The sequence below is a fragment of the Semicossyphus pulcher genome, unplaced genomic scaffold (genome assembly GCF_022749685.1).
Source record: "Semicossyphus pulcher isolate SPU_LCO1_2020_fin unplaced genomic scaffold, fSemPul1.0.p SCAF_11, whole genome shotgun sequence".
Taxonomy (NCBI): Eukaryota; Metazoa; Chordata; class Actinopteri; order Labriformes; family Labridae; genus Semicossyphus; species Semicossyphus pulcher.
In genome coordinates this window covers 27,722,501-27,742,500 of record NW_027211615.1, presented here as the reverse complement: position 1 = coordinate 27,742,500, position 20,000 = coordinate 27,722,501, and the positions used below count along the sequence as shown (strand labels likewise).

The window sequence follows — 20,000 nt, the reverse complement described above, 5'->3', positions numbered from 1 at the left end:
ACAGGAAGAGGAAAGGGCCATTTAGTCGGGAGGCGGAGACCAAGCAAGGCCGAGGCTTCATGGATTTATGATCTCAGCACGACATCTAAAGACGGACTTTCTCTACCCCGTTTTTTGTTATTCTTTTAAGATTTGCCTTTATTTATAGACAGCTGAGGAGAGACAGGAGATACAGGGAGAAGAGAGTGGGGATGGCATGCAGCAAAAGGCCGAGGGCTGGAGTTAAGCCTGTCGCTGCTGCAGCCTCTGTATACAGGGGCGCCTGCTCTACCCACTGAGCTAAACCAGCGCCCTGTATTCCTCATGTGTCCTCATGTATGTGTCTGTTGTTGTTCATGTAACAAGGACATATGTTGTTGTGGTAACAAGAACATATGTTGTTGTTGCTCTCTTTGCCTGTCTCTATCCTGCATCTCCTTCTATCCCATTTTCGGCCCATCCAGTCGAGGCAGATGGCTGTACAACATGAGTCTGGTTCTGCTCGAGGTTTCTGCCTGTTCAAAGGAAGTTTTTCCTTGCCAATGTGCCGAATTGCTAAGTGCTACTCATGGTGGATTGATGTTGGGCCTCTCTTTAAATAACTTAACAAAGAGTCGGTCTAGACCTGCTCTTTCTGTAAAGTGTCTCGAGATAACCCTGGTTATGATTTGGCGCTATACAAATAAAATTTGATTGATTGATTGATTGATTGATGTTCTGCTCTTCAGTTCCACAAAGTGGTTTCTAGTCTTCCTAGGATCCACTAGGATCTACCACTTCAACATCGTAGCTTTGTTCCCAGACTCACTGTGAGCTGATGCGACTACTCCCCCTCTTGTTGGGACAGATTCCCAGAAGACCTCGCCCTCGTCGGTCCAATGGATTCTGTGCTGTTCCCTCTGGTCAAACCACTGGAGGGAGCTAGAGAAGGGGCAGCACCCATTAAGACAATGCTGACAACTAGGGATTGTGGTGGAAAACAGGTATATCCACCGGGCTGGAAACATGGAGGAACCCAGCTGGGCCAGATCAGACATCAAGGTAGCAGACAAAGAGGGGGAGGATTCACTCCAGAGGGGAGGAGGCAACCGGAGACATGTGTGGAGGACGAAGCCAGCAGGAGACAGGAGCGCTGCTGATGCCTCGGACCAGGAAGACTTATTTTTGCTCCCTCACCTTTTTCCTCAACACTAAAGGACTAGGAGTGCCACAATTTAGTTCAATGGAGTTTAAAGCCATGGCTGCAAAGAGCAGTGCCGTTGAACAACCAAAATGGCTGCAGCTGCAGATGTGGACACTTTTAAATCTGGCTACTAGACATTATGAAACAAACCGGACCTCATGATTGACAGCTGTGTGGACAAATGGGGCTCCTGCAGCGTTCTGTTCCAAAGTAGCAGAGTAGAGGAGGACAGGTGAGAGGAGACGTAACTAACACTAACACAGTCATTGAAGTTTCCATAAGCGTGAATATCTGCTTCAGACAGACACAAGAAGCTGTTCTGCTGCAGACTGAGCCCACCTGAGGGCTCCAACACGCCAAGGACACAAGGTAAAGGTGTGTGTCGGGTGGGTAGAGGAAGGGGCGGGACATCAATGCTGCGGCTCCACCAGCCGATCTCTACTGCACGCACACAAACGCACAAGATGTCAGCGCCCACTCAGGGGGGATTGTGGCTTTAAATAGGTACAATTAGAGAAGGTATGAGACGCGTCGTCCATCCGTACATACAGTCTCCGGTTCGGAGCATCAAAAACCTCCTTCGACTCCTCCTGCAGTGAAATAACGAGATCCTTTTCTGGCTCCTTAACATGAATTTAGTCCCAAAACTGCTCCTGACCCCATCACATTGTCAAGCTGTCATGTTAATTTGTGCATTGCATTCATTTCTATTCTATATTTAAGAGTATGACGGCAGCTCCGAATGGATTTCACAGGATAATGATAAGCATAGCCACGATGCATGACTGTATTAACCATGGGAACAACATCCATATTTAGCGTGAGTGGTGCAGTAACTCTCCACTGGTTGTCTGCTGTGATTTGCCAGGATATTTATGACTTTTTACAGTTGTTCTGGTGTTTTTTTTAAAGGAAGAAGTCAAATTAGAGGTGGCGTCCTGCTGTGAATCTGTGGTATATTCGGTCGGAGCGGGTGGAGGACATTTTCTCTTCTTCCCCGACATGTCGGCGTCTCACTCTCTGCCTCTCTGCGCTCTCTTTCAGCAGCGGCTCCTGTCACTTCAATTTACTTCAGGTCATTTCAGTTCTGCAGTTCCATATGTGGGCATAGATGAAGGAATCAATTTCCCTTCACTCACTCTTTGACCATCCGTCCGTGAGTGTGTAGGAACATATGGAAAGGTTGATGCAAAGGGATGAAGAAGTTTTTTAATTAACACAGCGCTGATTCATCGTTACACACATGCACACAGAGTATACTCCTGGCAAATGCATGCAACGAAAAGCAGTATTTATTATGCAAATATACACACACACAAAGACACTAACAATGCTGATGCTAATTCTCACGTACGCAGACAAATGCACTCTGACGCACACACACACACACACGGTCGTCATACCTTCTCTCTTGCTGTTGTGGAGGCATTTGACTTTGGGCAGTTTGGTGAGGAGCTGGCAGTCACTCTCTGCAGAAAAGAACATACATAATAAATTAAAAGATAATGTGATTCAATAGTATATTGTGTGCTGCTGTGTAATAAATCCTGATTATTTCTGGAGTCTGAGGGGAAATTAGCAGCGTGCTGAAAAGCTCCGCAGCAGCAGGACGGCGATTCAAAGCTCTCACTTTGACAAGTCAGACATTTGTTTAGTTTGTGTTCAGCCGGCTGTGCGCTCCCTGCTGAATTCCTTCAGTCTTATTAATGCATTATATTAAATAAAACTGTCTGCTGTTATACATGGTGAAAAAAGAGCGGGGTGTCAGAAAGAAAAGACGAAAGGAGCCGCTGGGATGTGAGTCATTTAAAGCAGTGAAATGAATATTTAATGCAGGTTTTGGAACAAACAGTGGTACTGAAATATTGCCTGTTCTTACAGCATCAATATTACATTCAACACAATCACAATACTTCATCAGAAGTGTGATAGTTAATGTTTGATTTCAGAATGGTGAAGTAATTATGAGACACTGAGAGGTAATGTGCTTTAACAAGACACTAAAATACCCCCGACTCCGCCGAGCTTCAGAAACCGGCTGCGTGAGCTGGTTTTGGTTGTTCACATGCAGAAACGGCGAGCAGTTAGATATCGATTGTTTTTGTTTTTGCATATGGACAGCTTGAATCTAACATTTAAACGTGGCTGATACGTAATGATGTGCACGCTTCTGTGTCCTTATCCGTACCTCTCCTCCCTGAGTGTAAGTGTGTGTGAGTGCGAGTGCAGGTGTGTGTGTCTTTAGGTTGGGTTGTGGGTTTAGATTTTTGTTTGGTTTCTATGTTGTCATCAGAAATATGTCAATAAAATGTTTTATTATATATTGTGTTTTTGAATAATTATATGAGTAGTTGAATGTTGTGAATTAATTTTCTAACCCTCTTATTGATTAATTGGGTTATTGGGTGATGTAATCATGTTGTCATGAGGCTTACAGTACGATGTGATCAGTTAATCATATTTCCTTATCTCTATTATATAATGACAGAAAGTGAAATTTATTAAATGTTTATTAATTTCCTTTACTCTGTTTAAGTTAATTTAATTCACAGTTATTTCTTATGAAGGGATACTGGGATAAATATTGGTCACACAAAGTTGAACAGAAAGTTTTCAGCCTCTCTGCTGCTCTCTCTTCTTCTGTGTTTTCCAAAGAAAAGTTGAGGGAAGAAAAATCTTCGGTGACGTCGTGTCGAAGGTTCGCGGCCCTCTATGACAGAAAACCTCCATCAGAGCTCTCTGACCCACAAGTGTCGCCTGGTCGCTCTCTCTCCTCTCCACTGAGCCTCTCAAACTCTTTGTGAAAGAAGCCAGAAAATACTCTGACAGACGAAATGTTTTGACCCTTAATGAGGGTTAACAGTGTCATATTATCCCAAACGTTCTGCCAGAACTCCCAGAGTACATTTTAAAAACATTGAATGCAAAAATATTCTTTTAAGTTTGGTGCTGTGGCTTTGGTCAGGCTTTGGCTCTGGAACAAATCTAAGCACGTGTAACAGAACGGTCGCTGAGCTCAATCACAAGGACAAAAAACATGCATCAGATAAAGATCATCCAGCTGACCTTCATGGTCGTTATGGTAACAATGATAAAAACGATGTAACATTGTGCAACAGTGTACATGTTACATTTGTTTAAGAGCAGCTCCAGTCATGTTTTCAGACATATAAAATGCTCTGCTTGAAATAATAAATTATGTCTGAGATGCAAAATACGTTTAATTACCTAAACATCCTCCCATGGCAGCTCCTCCTTCTCCTTCATTAAACATTCACCAATCTGCACAGTCCCCGCCCACTATGCAAATCTCCAACCGCCCCCTTCGGCGCGAAAGGTTGGCGACGTCACAAACCTGCCAATCTGAAAACGTGTTGTTCACCCTGTCCTCGGTACACTGCAGTTTAAAAGCAGACAGGCCCAGCCATGGAGATGACTGTCCCTGATATGTCTTTATGCACATGAAGAACACCACATGGAGATGTTCACAAGGTTAAACACTGGATTTTACCTGGAGGGGGGCTTTAAAGGGATAGTTCGGCTTGTTTGAAGTGGTGTTGTATGAGGTATTAGCAATAGTAAATGCCGTACAGTAGATAACAGTCGGCACGGCCCCTGTTGGGAGAAGCCGGCCGGAGTTCCTAATCTAAGCACCACTGCAGATGGGGTCAGGAGTACCACGTACTTTAGCCACTTAAAAGAGTCATATAAACAACCATTTCAGTTTAAGTGCACGCTGTATTTCAGTTGTTAGACACCACTTCACCTTGGCTTCAGACAACCCTTACCCTCGGCACTATGTCTCACTCTGCACAACGGCCCTGTATACCCACACATGCAGCGCGCGGCGTCGGATCAGCTGTTAGGGTCAGCGGTTTGTAGAAGAAACAACAACTAAAAGAAAATACGATATTATGAAATGACAAAGTGCCGTTCACGGAGGAGACGAGAGCCTTTCAGTGTCTACGATGTTGAATATTCTAAAAATCTCTTGAAGGTCAGCTCGGTGGAGATCATTTGGAACATTACGGGTGGTGTACTCGAGTTTTCACAGCAACGTTTTTCATAACACTCTTTCTAATGGAGACAGAAACTTTGTACTGCCGAGCAGCAGGGTGTAAGTGAAGAAAAAGGATCTCATGCTAGGTCAAATATCCTAAAATAAATCACTGCAAGAAATTAGAATTACAGCCAAAGGCAAGATGTAAGGGTTATTAAGTGACACACTGCTGCGTGGGAGGAAAGGAAATTGAGTTCTTGAGCAGTTTCTTCCTCTGTGCTTTTGTAGATCGCTTCTGACACGTCTAAATGTATATAAACAGTCTGGTCTACACTGTTTATCCTGTTGTTGCTCATTTGCACATATTTATGTTCGGTTGTGTGCGTGCATGTGAAAGTCTCCGCTGCTGATTCCATCTCTCCGCCTCTTCCTCATCTGTCTGCTTCATTTTTTCAGTCTGGATCTCTACTTAACCTTCATTACTTGGAGTTTCACTTCATACGTGTGTGTGCTGCACCATCTGTCCCGATTGGCTGTCAGCTTGTCTCAGCAGGTGTCTTTGGTAATAGGATGTTTGAGGGACTGTGGAGACACGTCAGCAGGTGGAACTGAGCCGCCGGTCTCAGACTGCATGTTCTGCAAAGTTGTTTTTTCCTCAGAGGAATAATTGGTGTTTTTCTCCTCTCTGCTGTGAAGGAAGTTTCTGTGCTTCTTTTTGTTTTTAGTTAATGTTTGTGTCCCCGTGTTTCACCAGCTGCTGAGTGGAGCCCAGCGGTACAAAGGAGGGAGTGAAAATATTCCAGCCTTTACTCTCAAAATGTCAAACACAGCAGCTTGGTCAGTGGCCCTGGCCTCAAGGTATGATGCTGTTGGTACGCCTAGAGCATCATTCCCGATGCTGCCTTCTGGTTAAAAGTTCAATGTGTAGAATAAAGAGTTCAAAAGTCTGAGGGAGTCTGATTGGGGCTGTGGATTGGTCGGACAAACATTGGACCTTCACCCAGGAGGTTTCGATTGACACAGAACATCAGTGTGTTAACCACTTTGAAGATGTTTTTGAATCACACATATATATATAACATATAACGTGACATATAAAGCTTCCAGACTCCCCAAGTCCCGACTCTTCAAATACCGCAGGTCGCTCAGTTCCCCAATGCTTCGAAATATGACTATCTAGGTACACTTTAGTGTCAACTGTAGACTCATCTGCGACTCCTCATCATCTCAGCTACAAATTCCACCCGTCTCCGTCCGAGCAGCGCTCGAACATCGTTCCAAATGTGTCGGCGCCGAGTTTGATAAACAGACTGAATGAGTAATAGATACAATAAAGACCTAATCACCGTAACATCTTCACTGGTTACTAACCCTGTCTCCGGCACGTTTGTGACGTCAGACGGTGACGCAGCAGAAAAGAGACCGACAGGAGGATACTTCACTGGCAATGGGAAAAGAGACAATCACCATCTATAAGCGGGTCTTCCCGGGTCTGAAAAACCTGCGTCAACGCGCTAAATTTAGTGGGAAAGTGGTTTACGTGTGAGCCCTGTGATTGACTGGCGAGCCGTCCAGGTGTAACCCCGCCTCTCGCCCAATGACAGCTGGGATAGGCTCCGGTCCTCGCGACCCTGAACAAGATGATCGCTAAGATAATGGATGGATGGAAGTTGACTTTAAACAGTTTGGTTTGTTGAGGCACTGAATGTACTTGGTTAGGTTTAAGAAAAGGTCACAGTTTGGGTTTAAATAAGTTTCTGATGTGAGTTATAACAAACATCCTGTACTGATAGTCACTAACAAATATACTAGGCTGCCCACGTAACAAGCGTATGTTTGGTAACTTAAAAGAAAAAAACATTGGCAATTAATTTCACACATGAATGGAGCCGCTGTCCCTTGTTTGTTTGTCCCATCCACTGCGCCCAACCACCACCAACAGGAGGTGTAAAAGCACTTTTCCACTGACCAAGGTGCTGTTTGTGATGAGCTGGGAGGGAGAACGAGCTGTTAACTAGCTGTAAACGTTCGTTAGTACTTACACAAACCCAAATGATGATCCCGTCCTGAACCTAATCAGGTTGTTTTGGTGCGTAAATTGAACCAAACCGCAGCGACTTCACAGCGATAACCACTTTTGTTTTTGTTGCACATCTAAAATGACAATTCTTTCTTTTCTGAATCGTCTAATCGGACATTCCCTTTTCATTATCACTAAGTTGAAAGCTTTATTTTGAAAGTCTAACTGCACATTACATATTATTGGTCCCACTGCAGGAGCGAAACTGACACTAGATGGGACCTCTAGATGAAGCATGGGGACACTGCTTATATAAATGACATTGGATGCACTTGCAGGATCATCTCACTACGTTGATTTTTCAAAATAAAAGTTTGTGTTGCGTTTTCTCCTTAAAACATTTCAGCTGTGACGTAAAGTTTTACAGAATAAAGCCGCAACACTCGAGCAGCCATGAACGCAGATGAATAAAGTGTGTGTCAGTAAAGCTCCAGAAACAAATCAAATCCTTTTATCAGCCGTTTGCTTCCTGTTCTCCTGAATCTGCTGCTTCGCTGCACTTCCACACACTGCTATTAAGCTTCTGTTGCATGTTCGGCTGTTTCTTATCGCTGCTGGACTCGGCGGCTGTAAAAACCAGAGAGCACACATATTGTTTTTGATCATATCGAGGTCAGCTCAGCAGATACGGAAGGGAACTTATTTTCAAGAGAGAGTGGAAAGGAAATGGAAAGTACAGCAGATCAGGACATTTTCTGTGATTGTTCCACTTGTTAAAGTGTTCAAGGATTTTATCAGACTGTCCCTGAACGTCACAGATAGAAAGGAGCTCAGGACGTTTTATTCCACAGAAAACTTCTACTCCTCCACATCTCAGAGAGGACGATCACACTTTTAACTCCACTCAATAAAATGTGGCTGTTTTTGCAGTAATGTAATTTAACTAAGTCATATTTCTGTCAACTTTCACTTTTACGCCACATTTACTAAACGAAATGTGAAAACACGGCTTCAAATGAACGGAGAGGTTAAACACGGAGGTAGGAAGTGATGCAACATTCTGCAAAAAGAAGAAGAAGAAGAAGAAGAAGAAGAAGAAGAAGACGACGGTAAATCAAGTGTAAACATCATCACCAGCTCCTCTGAAAGATGACGGTGGTGACGAAGACGAACGGGTCGATGAACACTTCTGTAAGTTTTGACCTTTTTCTTCGTGACTCCATTTCTTCAGGTTGTTTAAAAATAAAACCTTTCTGACCCCTTTCTTTTGTTGCATTTTAACAATCTAAAGCACTTATGATTAACTCCAACATTAAAATGCTGGTTACACATTTACATGCCAGTAATAACAATCCAGTGATTGATGTCACACTCTGAAGAGGCCGTTCTGTTTAATGAGCATTCGGGGGCCCGGGGCAGTAACGGCCCCCTACTAAAACCTCTTAATGCTCCCATCGTCTCTCAGTGCACAGTGCATGTGTTATGACACCTTAATATAGACATCAAGATGTGTCGTGTGAGGAGACGGAAACTAAATACTGAAGGTAAACATTTATTTTTACAAAGAGTTCAGTAATTTATCTAAGACAGCGAGTTCTTAGTAACGTTACTAAATCAGGTTTTAACAGTGAATTTGTTTGGGACTATTTTCAGCAGCGGATAGATACACATTTAATCAGTACTTATGCAGCAGGACGGTGTATGTGGGATCCAATCAAAATGTGTTTTTTATGGTAATGAGGAATAATGCTGCAAGTGCAACAGTGTGACTCATCTTTTTAGAGTGTTGAACAACAATGGAGCTCGAGACGGAGGAAGAGATATATTAGGCTGCAACACGCGCAGTACGGGAAATAAGGTTATTTACCTGGATTCAGTGCATCTCCTAGAGGCACGTAATAAATGTAATTGTGTTTTTTAAGAGTGTCTTTGTGAGTTGGGTGGATAGGGTGTCTCTGTGCAGCGTCTCTGTTCTGGATGTCTTGACGCTGGAGGACGGGGAGCAGCTCGTTCTTCCTCTCGGCCTTCACACACTCATCATGCTGCTGTTGCTTCAACAAGTTAGTCGTGCTGCTTTGCGGCGCAGACGCAGGTTTCATGACCTCTTTGATGATTATTCTTTCTCACCCTAAACCTGAAACACCTCCAGACAAGCGATGACGAGCCGTTTCAGGGGAGCAGCTCTTCGTCTTCTGTTCCAGACGTTTGACTTTAGTTTCTCCGACCGTCTCTGTTGTTTACTCTTCCACTGTAAACTCCTGCTGCGAGGTAGGCAGAGCATTTTAAACGTCAACATCACCGTCAGTCATGTTTATTTAATCGTGGGAAAATCGTGATCAGCCCGAATAAAAACACTAGTTTTATAGTTTCAAGTTAAATCTGAACTTCTTCCACCCTGATTTCCTTCGGTCTGTTGGTCTGTCTGGTCCATTTCACCTGGACGTTGCGTCTCTCTGGAGACCGAGTGGACACAGCTGCATGAGAAGCTGACCCAGAACAGAGGTCTCTCTTTTCATCTCCATTGTAATCCTGAAACTGTGGACCCAGCTGCTGTGAACACAATCCTCCCTCTGACCTGGTATGTAGGTCTCATCTCTGTTATCTCTGAACTGGAAGAGACCTGGAATGTGTGTGTTTTTAAAGGCTCTGTGTCAGTGTGTGTGTGTGTGTGTGTGTGTGTGTGTGTGTGTCCAGCTGCAGCTCACCGTCTTCGCTGAAGTCGTCCACCAGGATGATCTCGTGGATGAGATGAACCGGAGTTCTGTTCAAAACGCTGGAGAGACAAAAGGAAACATTAGTCTCAGATCTGCACAAACAGGCACACAGACAAACAAATTGCATGTCCAATATTCAGAGAGCTGACAAGTAAATGCCAGCCTGCACACACACACGCACACACACGCACTCAGCTGCTCATAAATCCATTATGTACGCACTGCACGCCATATGAAACAACATATTGAAAATGTCAGCCCAAATTCCTGTTATGAAAATGTATGACGTGTCGCCTCTAAAGAAACTATTTCATTAAAGAGGGAGATTGAAACATAAAAAATTCATAACTTTCACTGGAGGAAAATAAGAAAATGGGTTTTGTTCTGGCTGGATTTCTGCTTTATTTCATTATTTCTGCTCCTCACTAACCTCCGTCTAATATCCACCTGAGGAGGGAGGGAAGGAGGGAGGGAAGGGGAGGAAGGAGGAAAGAGCAAGGATGCAAGAGAATAAAGGGAAGAGGGAAAGAGGGAAAGAGGGAAGGGAAGGAAGAAAGGAGGAAAGGGCAAGGATGCAAGAGAATAAAGGGAAGAAGGGAATGAAGGACAACAGAAAGGATGCAAAAGAATAAAGGGAAGAGTGCAAGAAAGAAGGGAAGGGAAGGAAAGAGGGAAGAGCAAGGATGCAAGAGAATAAAGGGAAGAAGGGAAGGAAGGAGAACAGCAAGGATGCAAAAGAATAAAGGGAATAGGGGAAGAGAGAAGGGAAGGAAGAAAGGAGGAAAGAGCGAGAGAAAGGGAAAACAGAAATGCAAAAGAATAAAGGGAAGAGAATAAAGGGAAGAAGGGATGGAAGGAGAACAGCAAGGATCCAAAAGAATAAAGGGAAGAGGGGAAGAAAGTTGGGAGGGAAGGAAACAGGGAAGAGCAAGGATACAAAAGGAATAAAGGGAAGAAAGAAGGGAAAGAAGGAGGAGAGAGCAAGGATACAAAAGAATAAAGGAACGAAAGGAAGGGGAGGAAATGAGGACATAGCAAAGATACAAAAGAATAAAGGGAAGAAGGGAAGGAAGGAGGAAAGAGTGAGGAGAATAAAGGGAAGAAGTGGAAAAAAGGGATGGCTGACAGCAGAAAGGATGGAGGTGCAAATAGATAGGAGGGGAGGAAGGATAAGAAGAGAGATGGGGAATGAGGAAAAGACTGGAAGAAAAAGCAGAGCAGATCAGAATAGATGACAGGAAAGGAGGTAAGGAGGTGAGAGGGGGAAAATATGGGAGCAGCAAAGGAGGGAAAAAAGAATAAGGAATTAAAAAAGGAAGGAAAAGAAGCAGTGGAATGAAGGAGGAAAGAAAAAGAAAATTGGTACGAGGGACCAATATAATATAAAAATGAGCAATTTACAGGAACGACGGAAGGAAAGAAAAGGAAATGGAAGACGGAAAGGTGGAAAATTGTTTGATTGAGACAGAACGAGAGGAGGAAGAGTTCACCGAGACCGATGGGTTAAATTTAGGAGAGGTGGAAGTGAAGGATAGATGGAGGGATGGAAGAACGCTGATAATGTAGGAGGAGGTGTGGAGCAAAACTATGAGTCTCTGAGGCATTGGACCCCATCAGGAGGACTGATGGATGCAGGGAGGTAAGAGGAGGGGGAGGAGGGATGAAAGAGTGATGGATAATAAAGGAGGAGAGTGAGAGAGAGAGAGAGAGAGAGAGATGGCATGAAAGTAAGGGAGACGAATAACTCTGATTGTAACTCTCTCCCTCCTTGGAGTCAAGGACCGATCAGGGGAGATGGATGAACGGATTGATGGATGAGATGGAGGGAAGCAGGAGGAGGAGGAGGAGGAGGAGGAGGAAGAGCAGGGGGGAAGCAAAGAAGAAAGAAAGCAGGATGGAGGGAGGGAAGGATGGAGCGATGAGGTGATTAAGAAAGACAAAAGCGTATTTAAATCATTAGATCCCATTAAATCCTCCACTGAATCTATCTATCTATCTATCTATCTATCTATCTATCTATCTGTCTATCTATCTATCTATCTATCTATCTATCTATCTGTCTATCTATCTGTCTATCTATCTATCTATCTATCTATCTGTCTATCTATCTATCTATCTATCTATCTGTCTGTCTATCTATCTGTCTATCTATCTATCTGTCTATCTATCTATCTATCTATCTATCTATCTATCTATCTGTCTATCTATCTATCTATCTATCTATCTATCTATCTATCTATCTATCTATCTTTTTGTGTTATAGTCAGGCGGACAGACTTGGATGGATTGACACAATCTCTTTCGATTCTTCTTTCTTTCTCTCTCCACCTCCTCTCCTCCCCCTCTCTCCTTCTCGCTCCCTCTCTCTCTCGCTCTCTCACACACACACACGCACACACACACACACATCCACAGGAGCTCCCATTCTCTGGTTCACAGGCCACTAGCTATGAGGCTTAACCTCCCCTCAGGCGTGCTGAGGGAGAAGCTATCTTCAGCTCACAGAAAATATTATCACCGCTGACAATACCGCAGTCTGCTGCCACAGAATAGCGGCTCTATATCTGCGCCGCTCATTTCCAACTCTCTATATATCAATTTTAGGGGGAATTTTTGGAGAAATTTTCATTACCCCTACAGCTGCCATTTGTAGAGAGCTTTATATCCAAAGTGCCATGAGAGCGTGCATTTTCAGAGCCGCATGTGTGGCCCCCGGTGGGAATATATAACCCCGCTCTCTGGCATCCACACTGCTGATGCTAAATGGGTGCTGCTGTATCGCTGCCAGGGTGAAGGGTTCAATTCCCACAGGAGCCGCCCGGGCTCGGCGTGTGTGCACTGTGGATGAAAGCGATAAAAGCTGCAACCAAAGAGCTGAGACCGGAGTGAAAGCAACAGAGGAAAAGTTACATCTTCCTGTCGCCCGTGTTGTAGCTGCTCAGCTCCTGTCAATGTAAATGGTAAATGGACTGCACTTATATAGCGCTTCGCTTTTTCAACCACTCAACGCTGCACATTCACCCATTCACACACATTCATACACTGATGGCAGAGCCTGCTTCGTAAAGTGCCCAACTGTCAATCAGTCATCACATTCACACAGCGATGGCTCCGCCTCCGGGAGCAACTTGGGGTCCAGTGTCTTCCCAAAGGTCACTTCGACATGTAGACTGAGGGAGCTGGGGATCGAACCGCTGACATTCCAATTGACGGACCTTCCGATTGAAGGACCGACTCTACCACTGAGCGCAGTCGCCTAAAGGTAGGTGAATTTAAAGGGCCAGTTCGCCAATTTTCACCGTCAGTCCTATCATGCTATTATGTGGAGCTAATGCCATTATGGTAGGAAAAAATGCTTCTTTGCTCTGTGCCTTTGGAGGACACTTATCTGCTTCTCCAATGGACCCTGAAAACCTCTGACAGACTGCGTAAAACACGTCATCTGGCGGAGGCCAGGGAGCTCGCTTTCGGATTCTGTCCCGCTCTGAGCTGTTGCCTGCAGCGAAATGGTAGTATTTCACTCCAGCGTCTCTCGCTGGGCCGTTCCTTTCAGAGGGAGGGGTGCAATGCATGCTGGGTGTTGTAGGAATGTGGAATGGGTTTTCCTTTACTACGGGCTGTCAATGGGCTAACACTGACGACCTGTACATTATGCACCCTGCTTTTTGCCAAGTGCATGCTGGGAAAGTACGCAGTCCAACAATGCCCTGAAAAAGAAAAGCAGTTTGGAAAAGGGACAGATGGGTGAATATTCAATTAGCCTGCTAACGGTAGCATTAAGCGTGCTAAATGTGAAACAGGTGTGGAGTGAACAGGAGTAGATTACTTTATAATTTGCAGACATTCAGACAAGTTTAAACTGCACAAGGTCACCTAAATGAAGGTCACGTCAAATGATCTTTTCCTGCAGGGTTTTCAGTTCAGTCTGTAACTTTATGGCAAACCGTGACAGGCATGTCTGAGGAGAAAGTTTAGATACTGTGGCATGATAGCTGTGTATGATAACATGATCTATTACACTTACTTTGCTGCTTTCCCCCTTTTATCTCAACCTAATGGTGCTTGCTTGTGTTGTTGTGAAACAGCCCACTTAACTATAACAGTTAATATTGTATCAGGTTGGTTTTAGCCACATTAGCATAGCGACTCAGGTCTACCACTTTGGTCCACACAGACCAAACCTACAGACTTTGATGATTTTGACATGCCTTCTAACACCACCATGAAGCTGACTTCTTTAGCATTTTGTGACACGTATTGACAAACACTGAATGGACATGAAACTTCATACAGATACTGACGTCCTAAAGATACAGCCTAAAGACTGGCAATCCCCTGTTCCTTAAATCAGCATCTCTCTCTTCATGCCAGCCCAATCCAGATGTTGCCATCGAACAAAGAGTGGCCTAACGTTGCCCAACAGCACTGTGACAGACTGGAGGAGAGCATGCAGAGACGCATGAGAGCTGTGATTAAAAACCAGGTTAAACACTGACCTGTGAACTCTTAAAACAGTATTCTGTTTTATCAACATGAACAAGAACATCTTTTGCATCTTTTGGTTATTTTAACCAATCAGTATTTTCTGCAAATAAAAGACCTCAATGAGAATATTTGATTTGAAGGAAAGAAATGTTGTTTACAATAAAACTGAAGTTCATTTTACACAAACACAAACCTGTACATAGAAGAACCAGAGAAAAACACATTTTTGCAGTGGTCTCTGGAGCTGTATCTGAAGATGTACTGGGTGGATGGTCGCGAAATTTGGTACAGATATTCCCAAATAAGTTCCCCTCAAGATGAATGGTTAGCACTTTAGTGAACACTTTATTTTCATTTTATTTTAGCTTTGTGACCACAAACCGGCAAAGCTATTAGCCTCAGCTGTACTTTGTGCTAATTAGCAAATGTCAGCATGCTAACATGCTAAACAAAGACGGTGAACATGCACCTTTAAACATCTGCATGTAAATAATGTTGCAATGAACATGCTAGCATGCTAACCTTGGCATTTAGCCTGAAGCATAACTGTGCTTTAGGACGAGCTAGCATGGCTCTAACCTCCTGTTACTGGTGTTCTTTGTTAAATTGTCTTTGTCAAGCTGATCTATAAATCTACATGAAATACGTTTGGAAAAGAAATAAAGACAAATTAACTGGCTCGCCCCTCAAATATGCTTATTTCAAACTATTCATTGTGTTTCCTGTTGACATCTACAAACGACATAACGTAAGAAAGACTGGACGTCTGGGAGTTTGACTTGGCCTCTCTTGCAAACAAATGGCAACATCCAAATCATGAATCTCACTGGGATGTAGTGACGGTAATATGAACAAACATGTCCAGTAAAGCTTTGGCTGCTGCCGCTTGTCTGTTTTTGTACGTTATAAACAGCTGAATTGCTCAATTAGCCTCCTGACTACTGTGACCAGTGCTCTAAATGTACTCCGGCTTCACAGAGACACAAACGTCTTCAAAATCTGTGTCTTCCAAACCTCTTAGCTCCCGTTGTTAAGCCATTTATGTCACCTTTGTTTTTGCATCTCTCCGTGCATCTGCAAAACCTCTATTACAGCTTTCATTGTGTTGCTCCTCGGCTCCGATTTATGGATTTATTTACACCTGAGAGGTGAAGCTTTCAAGTGTTGTGAGCGAGATATCTTCTGCTCTGCTGGTTACTGTAAACACACAGTGCACCCCCTCCGTCATGTGTACGAGGTTGTTTGTTTTACTCTTATTCTAAATCAGCTGCAAAATTGTTTTTCCACTAACTCCATTCCCCACAGGTGAGGAGTCAAATGAGTTTTACTGTTGGTACGGTTTTGGACGATGCTTGGGGCACAATTTTGTTTGCGTTTTATCCTCTCTAAAGCTTTCCATCTTTCTGTTGGCTCCTCAGCTCGCTCACCTCCCTCTTTCTTCCCTTCTCTCTCTCTCTTACTGCCTGATTGGTTAGCTGACAGCCTGTTCTTCCATCCTCTACCTTGCTGGAGTAATTCATCACTCCTTTCCCTCCACCTCTGCATCCACCGCTCTTTCCGTTCATCCGCATCCTGCCATCTTTTTCCAACCAATTTCTTTATCAAGACGTCTGACAGGAAAAGAGGAATTCCACAGGAAAAAAAGTCCTTTATTCTCCTTAATACAAAGATTCTTATAAAGAAACACGTAGCAGTGAACATAATCTCTTAAAGAACTCACATTTAGCTTTCTTTCGAATGATTCATCGCACCACAGTTTTCATTGCACCTTAAATCTCTCTCGCTCTGACAGAAAGCCTTTCCCAGCAAATCCACAGAAACTGTTCTTGGAGAGAAATCCTGATTCAGCCACTCAATGCGCTCTTTTCTGTCTAACCAGCGGTGATGCATTGTGCCATATATCTGCACCCAGTAAATACTGTCTCATCACTGCTGATCTACAGTGTTTTACACGCACATTCATCAGCCCCAGTCTGGGGTCAAAACGCTGGTTTGTCCATGTTAAATACAGACTTGTCACTGCTAATCTGCAGTGATCTATATGTTCAGAGATTACTGTCTGATGATGTTTGTTTAGTGGATATTGTGTTTAAACAGGGATAATCTAACGCTTCATACAAACACAAAGCTGTATATCAGCACCCCGCTTCTAACCTTGAAAATAAATGACATAAAACAGCTGCTGTCTGATGACAAATGCAAGCTATTAAAGGGCCAGTTCGGCAATTTTCAACCTCAGTCCTATCATGCTATTATGGGGAGGTAATGCCGTTATGGTTGGAAGAAAAATGCAATTTCACTTCGTTACTGCGTTACCTCCTGAGAAAAGTAACATGTTAGATTACTTTTGCATTACCAAGAATTCAAAATGACCCCTTTGCAACTCGTCACACGTGTGTTATACTGTCAGGACAGGGTGTAGCCTGCTGTACGTCTACCTTTGAATGTATCGACTCTACCGTCATTGCAGAGCCTCGTTTACGGCCCATAATCTGTAGCTCTGCAGCCTAATAAGGAATGACAGACGCACTATAACCTGTACAGCTCTTTATGATGCTAACAATCCGACAGTGAACTGGGCAGACGCATACAGTATTAGGCCCGACCCATGACAACAATACAACACAGGCTCTTAGTCCCACCAGTGTTGTGGAGCGCTGTTAAGCTGCAGATGCTCTTCACAGCTGACAAGCACTTCTCCTCCAGACACAGCTTACACTTCACCGTCATGTTGTTCTCGTCCCTTTCACCCAAACATTCAGAATAATCTGAAAATTTCCACATAGTAAACGCTGTCCTCTCTGACATCTTGCTCGTTGAATTGTTCTTAGTTATCGCAGTCTACACCTGCTGCTTACAACACCCGCTCTGCTCACCATACTCTGTTGAAAGTTCCTTAAACAAATACAGCAGTTGTTCTGTCGACTGGAATGATATACAAAAAAACACTTTTCATCTCAAAGTCGGCTTTCAAGGACTCTATTATGACATTCTTACTAAAACGTGCTGCTGTTTCTCAGCCTAAAACAAACATCAACTAATCTCTGTCTGTTTGCTGCTTGCTGTTGTCCTGTGCATATTCTTCTCATTTTGCTGCTGTTCTTTTGTCTTGCCTGTTTGTCGTACTGCTTGTGTATGCTTCACTTGTCTTGTCTTGTCACTGTTTGCCTGCTAGCTACCTGCCCAATGCTTGTGTGCTAGACTGCATGCCATGTGTGCGCTGCATGCTGTCAGTGTTTGGATGCGTGCTGCTGCCTTTTTAACTTTTGACATTTCCTTTTTAGCCCCTGCCCCCATCCCCTCAAGAGGCTTTGCCTTTTGCCAGGCCGCCATTGTAAATAAGAGTTTGTTCGTAATGACTTGCCTGGTTAAATAAAGGTTAAATAAAATAATAAATAAAAGAATTAGCTAGCCGCATGCGCAGTGACACAGCTGTGTTTACCTTCTGCTGGTGCGCAGCTGCCTGTCAAGAAGGAGGGGAGAAACAGAAACAGAGCTTCAGGGATTTTCTGTTTTTGTGGCGACAAAAGGAAAATACAGTGATTTATTTTCAGTAACAGATTACTTTTTAAGGAAAAGTAACTAAATAACGGATTACTTGAATTGCAGAAGTAACGCGGCACGTTACTCGTTACAACAAAAAAGTAATCCAAGTACTCTAACGGATTACTTTGTAACACGTTACCGCCAATCATTTGATTATCAGCAGAGAAAGGTGGAACATTACCGGGCCTTCATCCTCATGGTAACAATAATGAGGAAATCAGGAAACGGTCGCAGTCAGTTTAGGTTCAGTCACTGAAATACCTGGTTAGGTTGAGACTTCAATGATTCAGAAGAACTAAACTTTATATTTTGGTCTCACTCAAGACAGAAACTGAGGTCTCCTGAGTGAAAGGCCTGTTTTTGTTTGTCCGACCATCCACACCAACCACGTCCTGACACAGACTTTCTTCCTCTCTTTTTTCTTCTTTTTCTTGATACATGTTGGAAAATTAGTTGGCCTCCGCACATACTACCTGTGAGACAACGTGCCCTCATTTTCATAGTTGAAAATGCCCATGTTTCGCATCGCAACTTTCTGCGTATTGGTGCCCCATGGCACACAGCTGGTGCCCTTTTGTTTTGCCCCAGTCCCTTAAAACAGCCTGAGCACGCCACTGCTTCATCTTGTGCTTTGTTCCCATCGCACTCACTTAAAACAGTCAAGTTATTATGGGTCTTTCCACCTTACTAAGAGATTAAAACAGCCTACTCTGCAGTCTAGGAGGTAAATAAGGCCCAAACACCTCATCTCTATACTCCTGATGACCACTGATAACGACCACTCACTGTGAAAGCGATGGTGATTGAGACAGAAATGAGGAGAGTAAAACAGCAGTACTGACTCCCGATAAAACAGTGAAGTTGCAGCAGAAAGCAAAGACTTTAAATCAGCCCAATGACCTCCCTCTAATAAATCCTGAGTGATCAGCTGTAGAGGAAGCGATCCGGACTCTTGACTGTGCGTTTTTAGACCCACTGAATCAGAAAGTGCTGAGCTGGTGCTGATCTAAAGGAAGAGGTCTCTCACTCCTTTCTCTTTTTTTCCCATGATGCTCCTGTGGCTCCTCTGTAATAATGGAACCTCTGCAGCTCAGGAGGCTGTTTTTACAAGCACACACATTCAGAACCAAAGCAAACGAAACCTCCGCCAAGCTCCACATCTCTTCTTTCTCTCTCTCCCTCTACGCCTGCTTATCTCTCGCCCGGCGCAGACGAAGAAGATGAGATCAATCCTCGGATCAGAGCTTGATTAAATATCGACAAGGCCCAGCTCCCCCTCAGAAAGCAACTCTTTGATCAGAAGATGAAAAGCTTTCAAAGTGCTCGTCATTGTCTCAGAAATCAAACGTATTAAAGTTCGGCGTGAATACCGCCGAGCCCCAAAGCGCACAAAACCCCCAAATTATACCCTTTTATGATGTAATTGTAGGCATTCAATACGCCTCAGTGTTCTCAGAGTCTCCGGAGCAAAGCATGATGGCAGACAGCAGAAATAAAACTTATCAAGCTATTATCTGACTATTCAGTTTTTTCTGCTTGAAAAGTGACGCTGGAAACTTTTGTGCTGTGTTCTATAAATATCTTTGAAAGCCTCTGAGAAAAGTTTTACAATATCTTTTATAAACTTTTAGGCTTCGATCCAAATCAGGACTTTGGAATCAGAGATCGACTAAAAACTTGACTTCTCATTGTCATAGTTTAAAGCCTCTAACATCCTCCTGTTGGTTGTTGTGCAGGTTAAATGTCGGCTCACGTGCATAACAGCCGCATACAGCTCCGGAAAAACAACAAGGGAACAGTGCTTCTTCTCTGGTTCTTCTACTTACAGGTTTGTGTTTGTGTAAAATAAACTGTTGTTTTATTGTAAACAACATTTCTCCTACCTCCAAATCAAATATTCGCATTGAGGTCTTTTATATGCAGAAAATGACGACTGGTTAAAAAAACTAAAAGATGTTTTTCAAAGCTCGAATAATGCAAAGAAAACAAGTTCATGTTCATGTTCATGTTCATGGGCTGAATGCTAAATTCAGCACGCTAACATGTTCACTGTAACAATATTAACATGCAGAT

At 43.5% G+C, this 20,000-nt stretch overlaps 1 protein-coding gene across 1 annotated transcript in view; it reads right to left on the bottom strand.

The window, feature by feature from the left end:
• Nucleotides 1–20,000, bottom strand: part of galnt14 (UDP-N-acetyl-alpha-D-galactosamine:polypeptide N-acetylgalactosaminyltransferase 14 (GalNAc-T14)) — a 195,095-nt gene that overhangs the window by 56,938 nt on the left and 118,157 nt on the right. Inside the window, exons 4-5 of the mRNA XM_069657584.1 lie at nt 9,888–9,955; nt 2,566–2,631 (exon numbers count right to left, since the gene is read on the bottom strand). Of these exons, the coding sequence (XP_069513685.1) occupies nt 2,566–2,631; nt 9,888–9,955 (134 nt within the window). The remainder of the gene's footprint in view (nt 1–2,565; nt 2,632–9,887; nt 9,956–20,000) is intronic.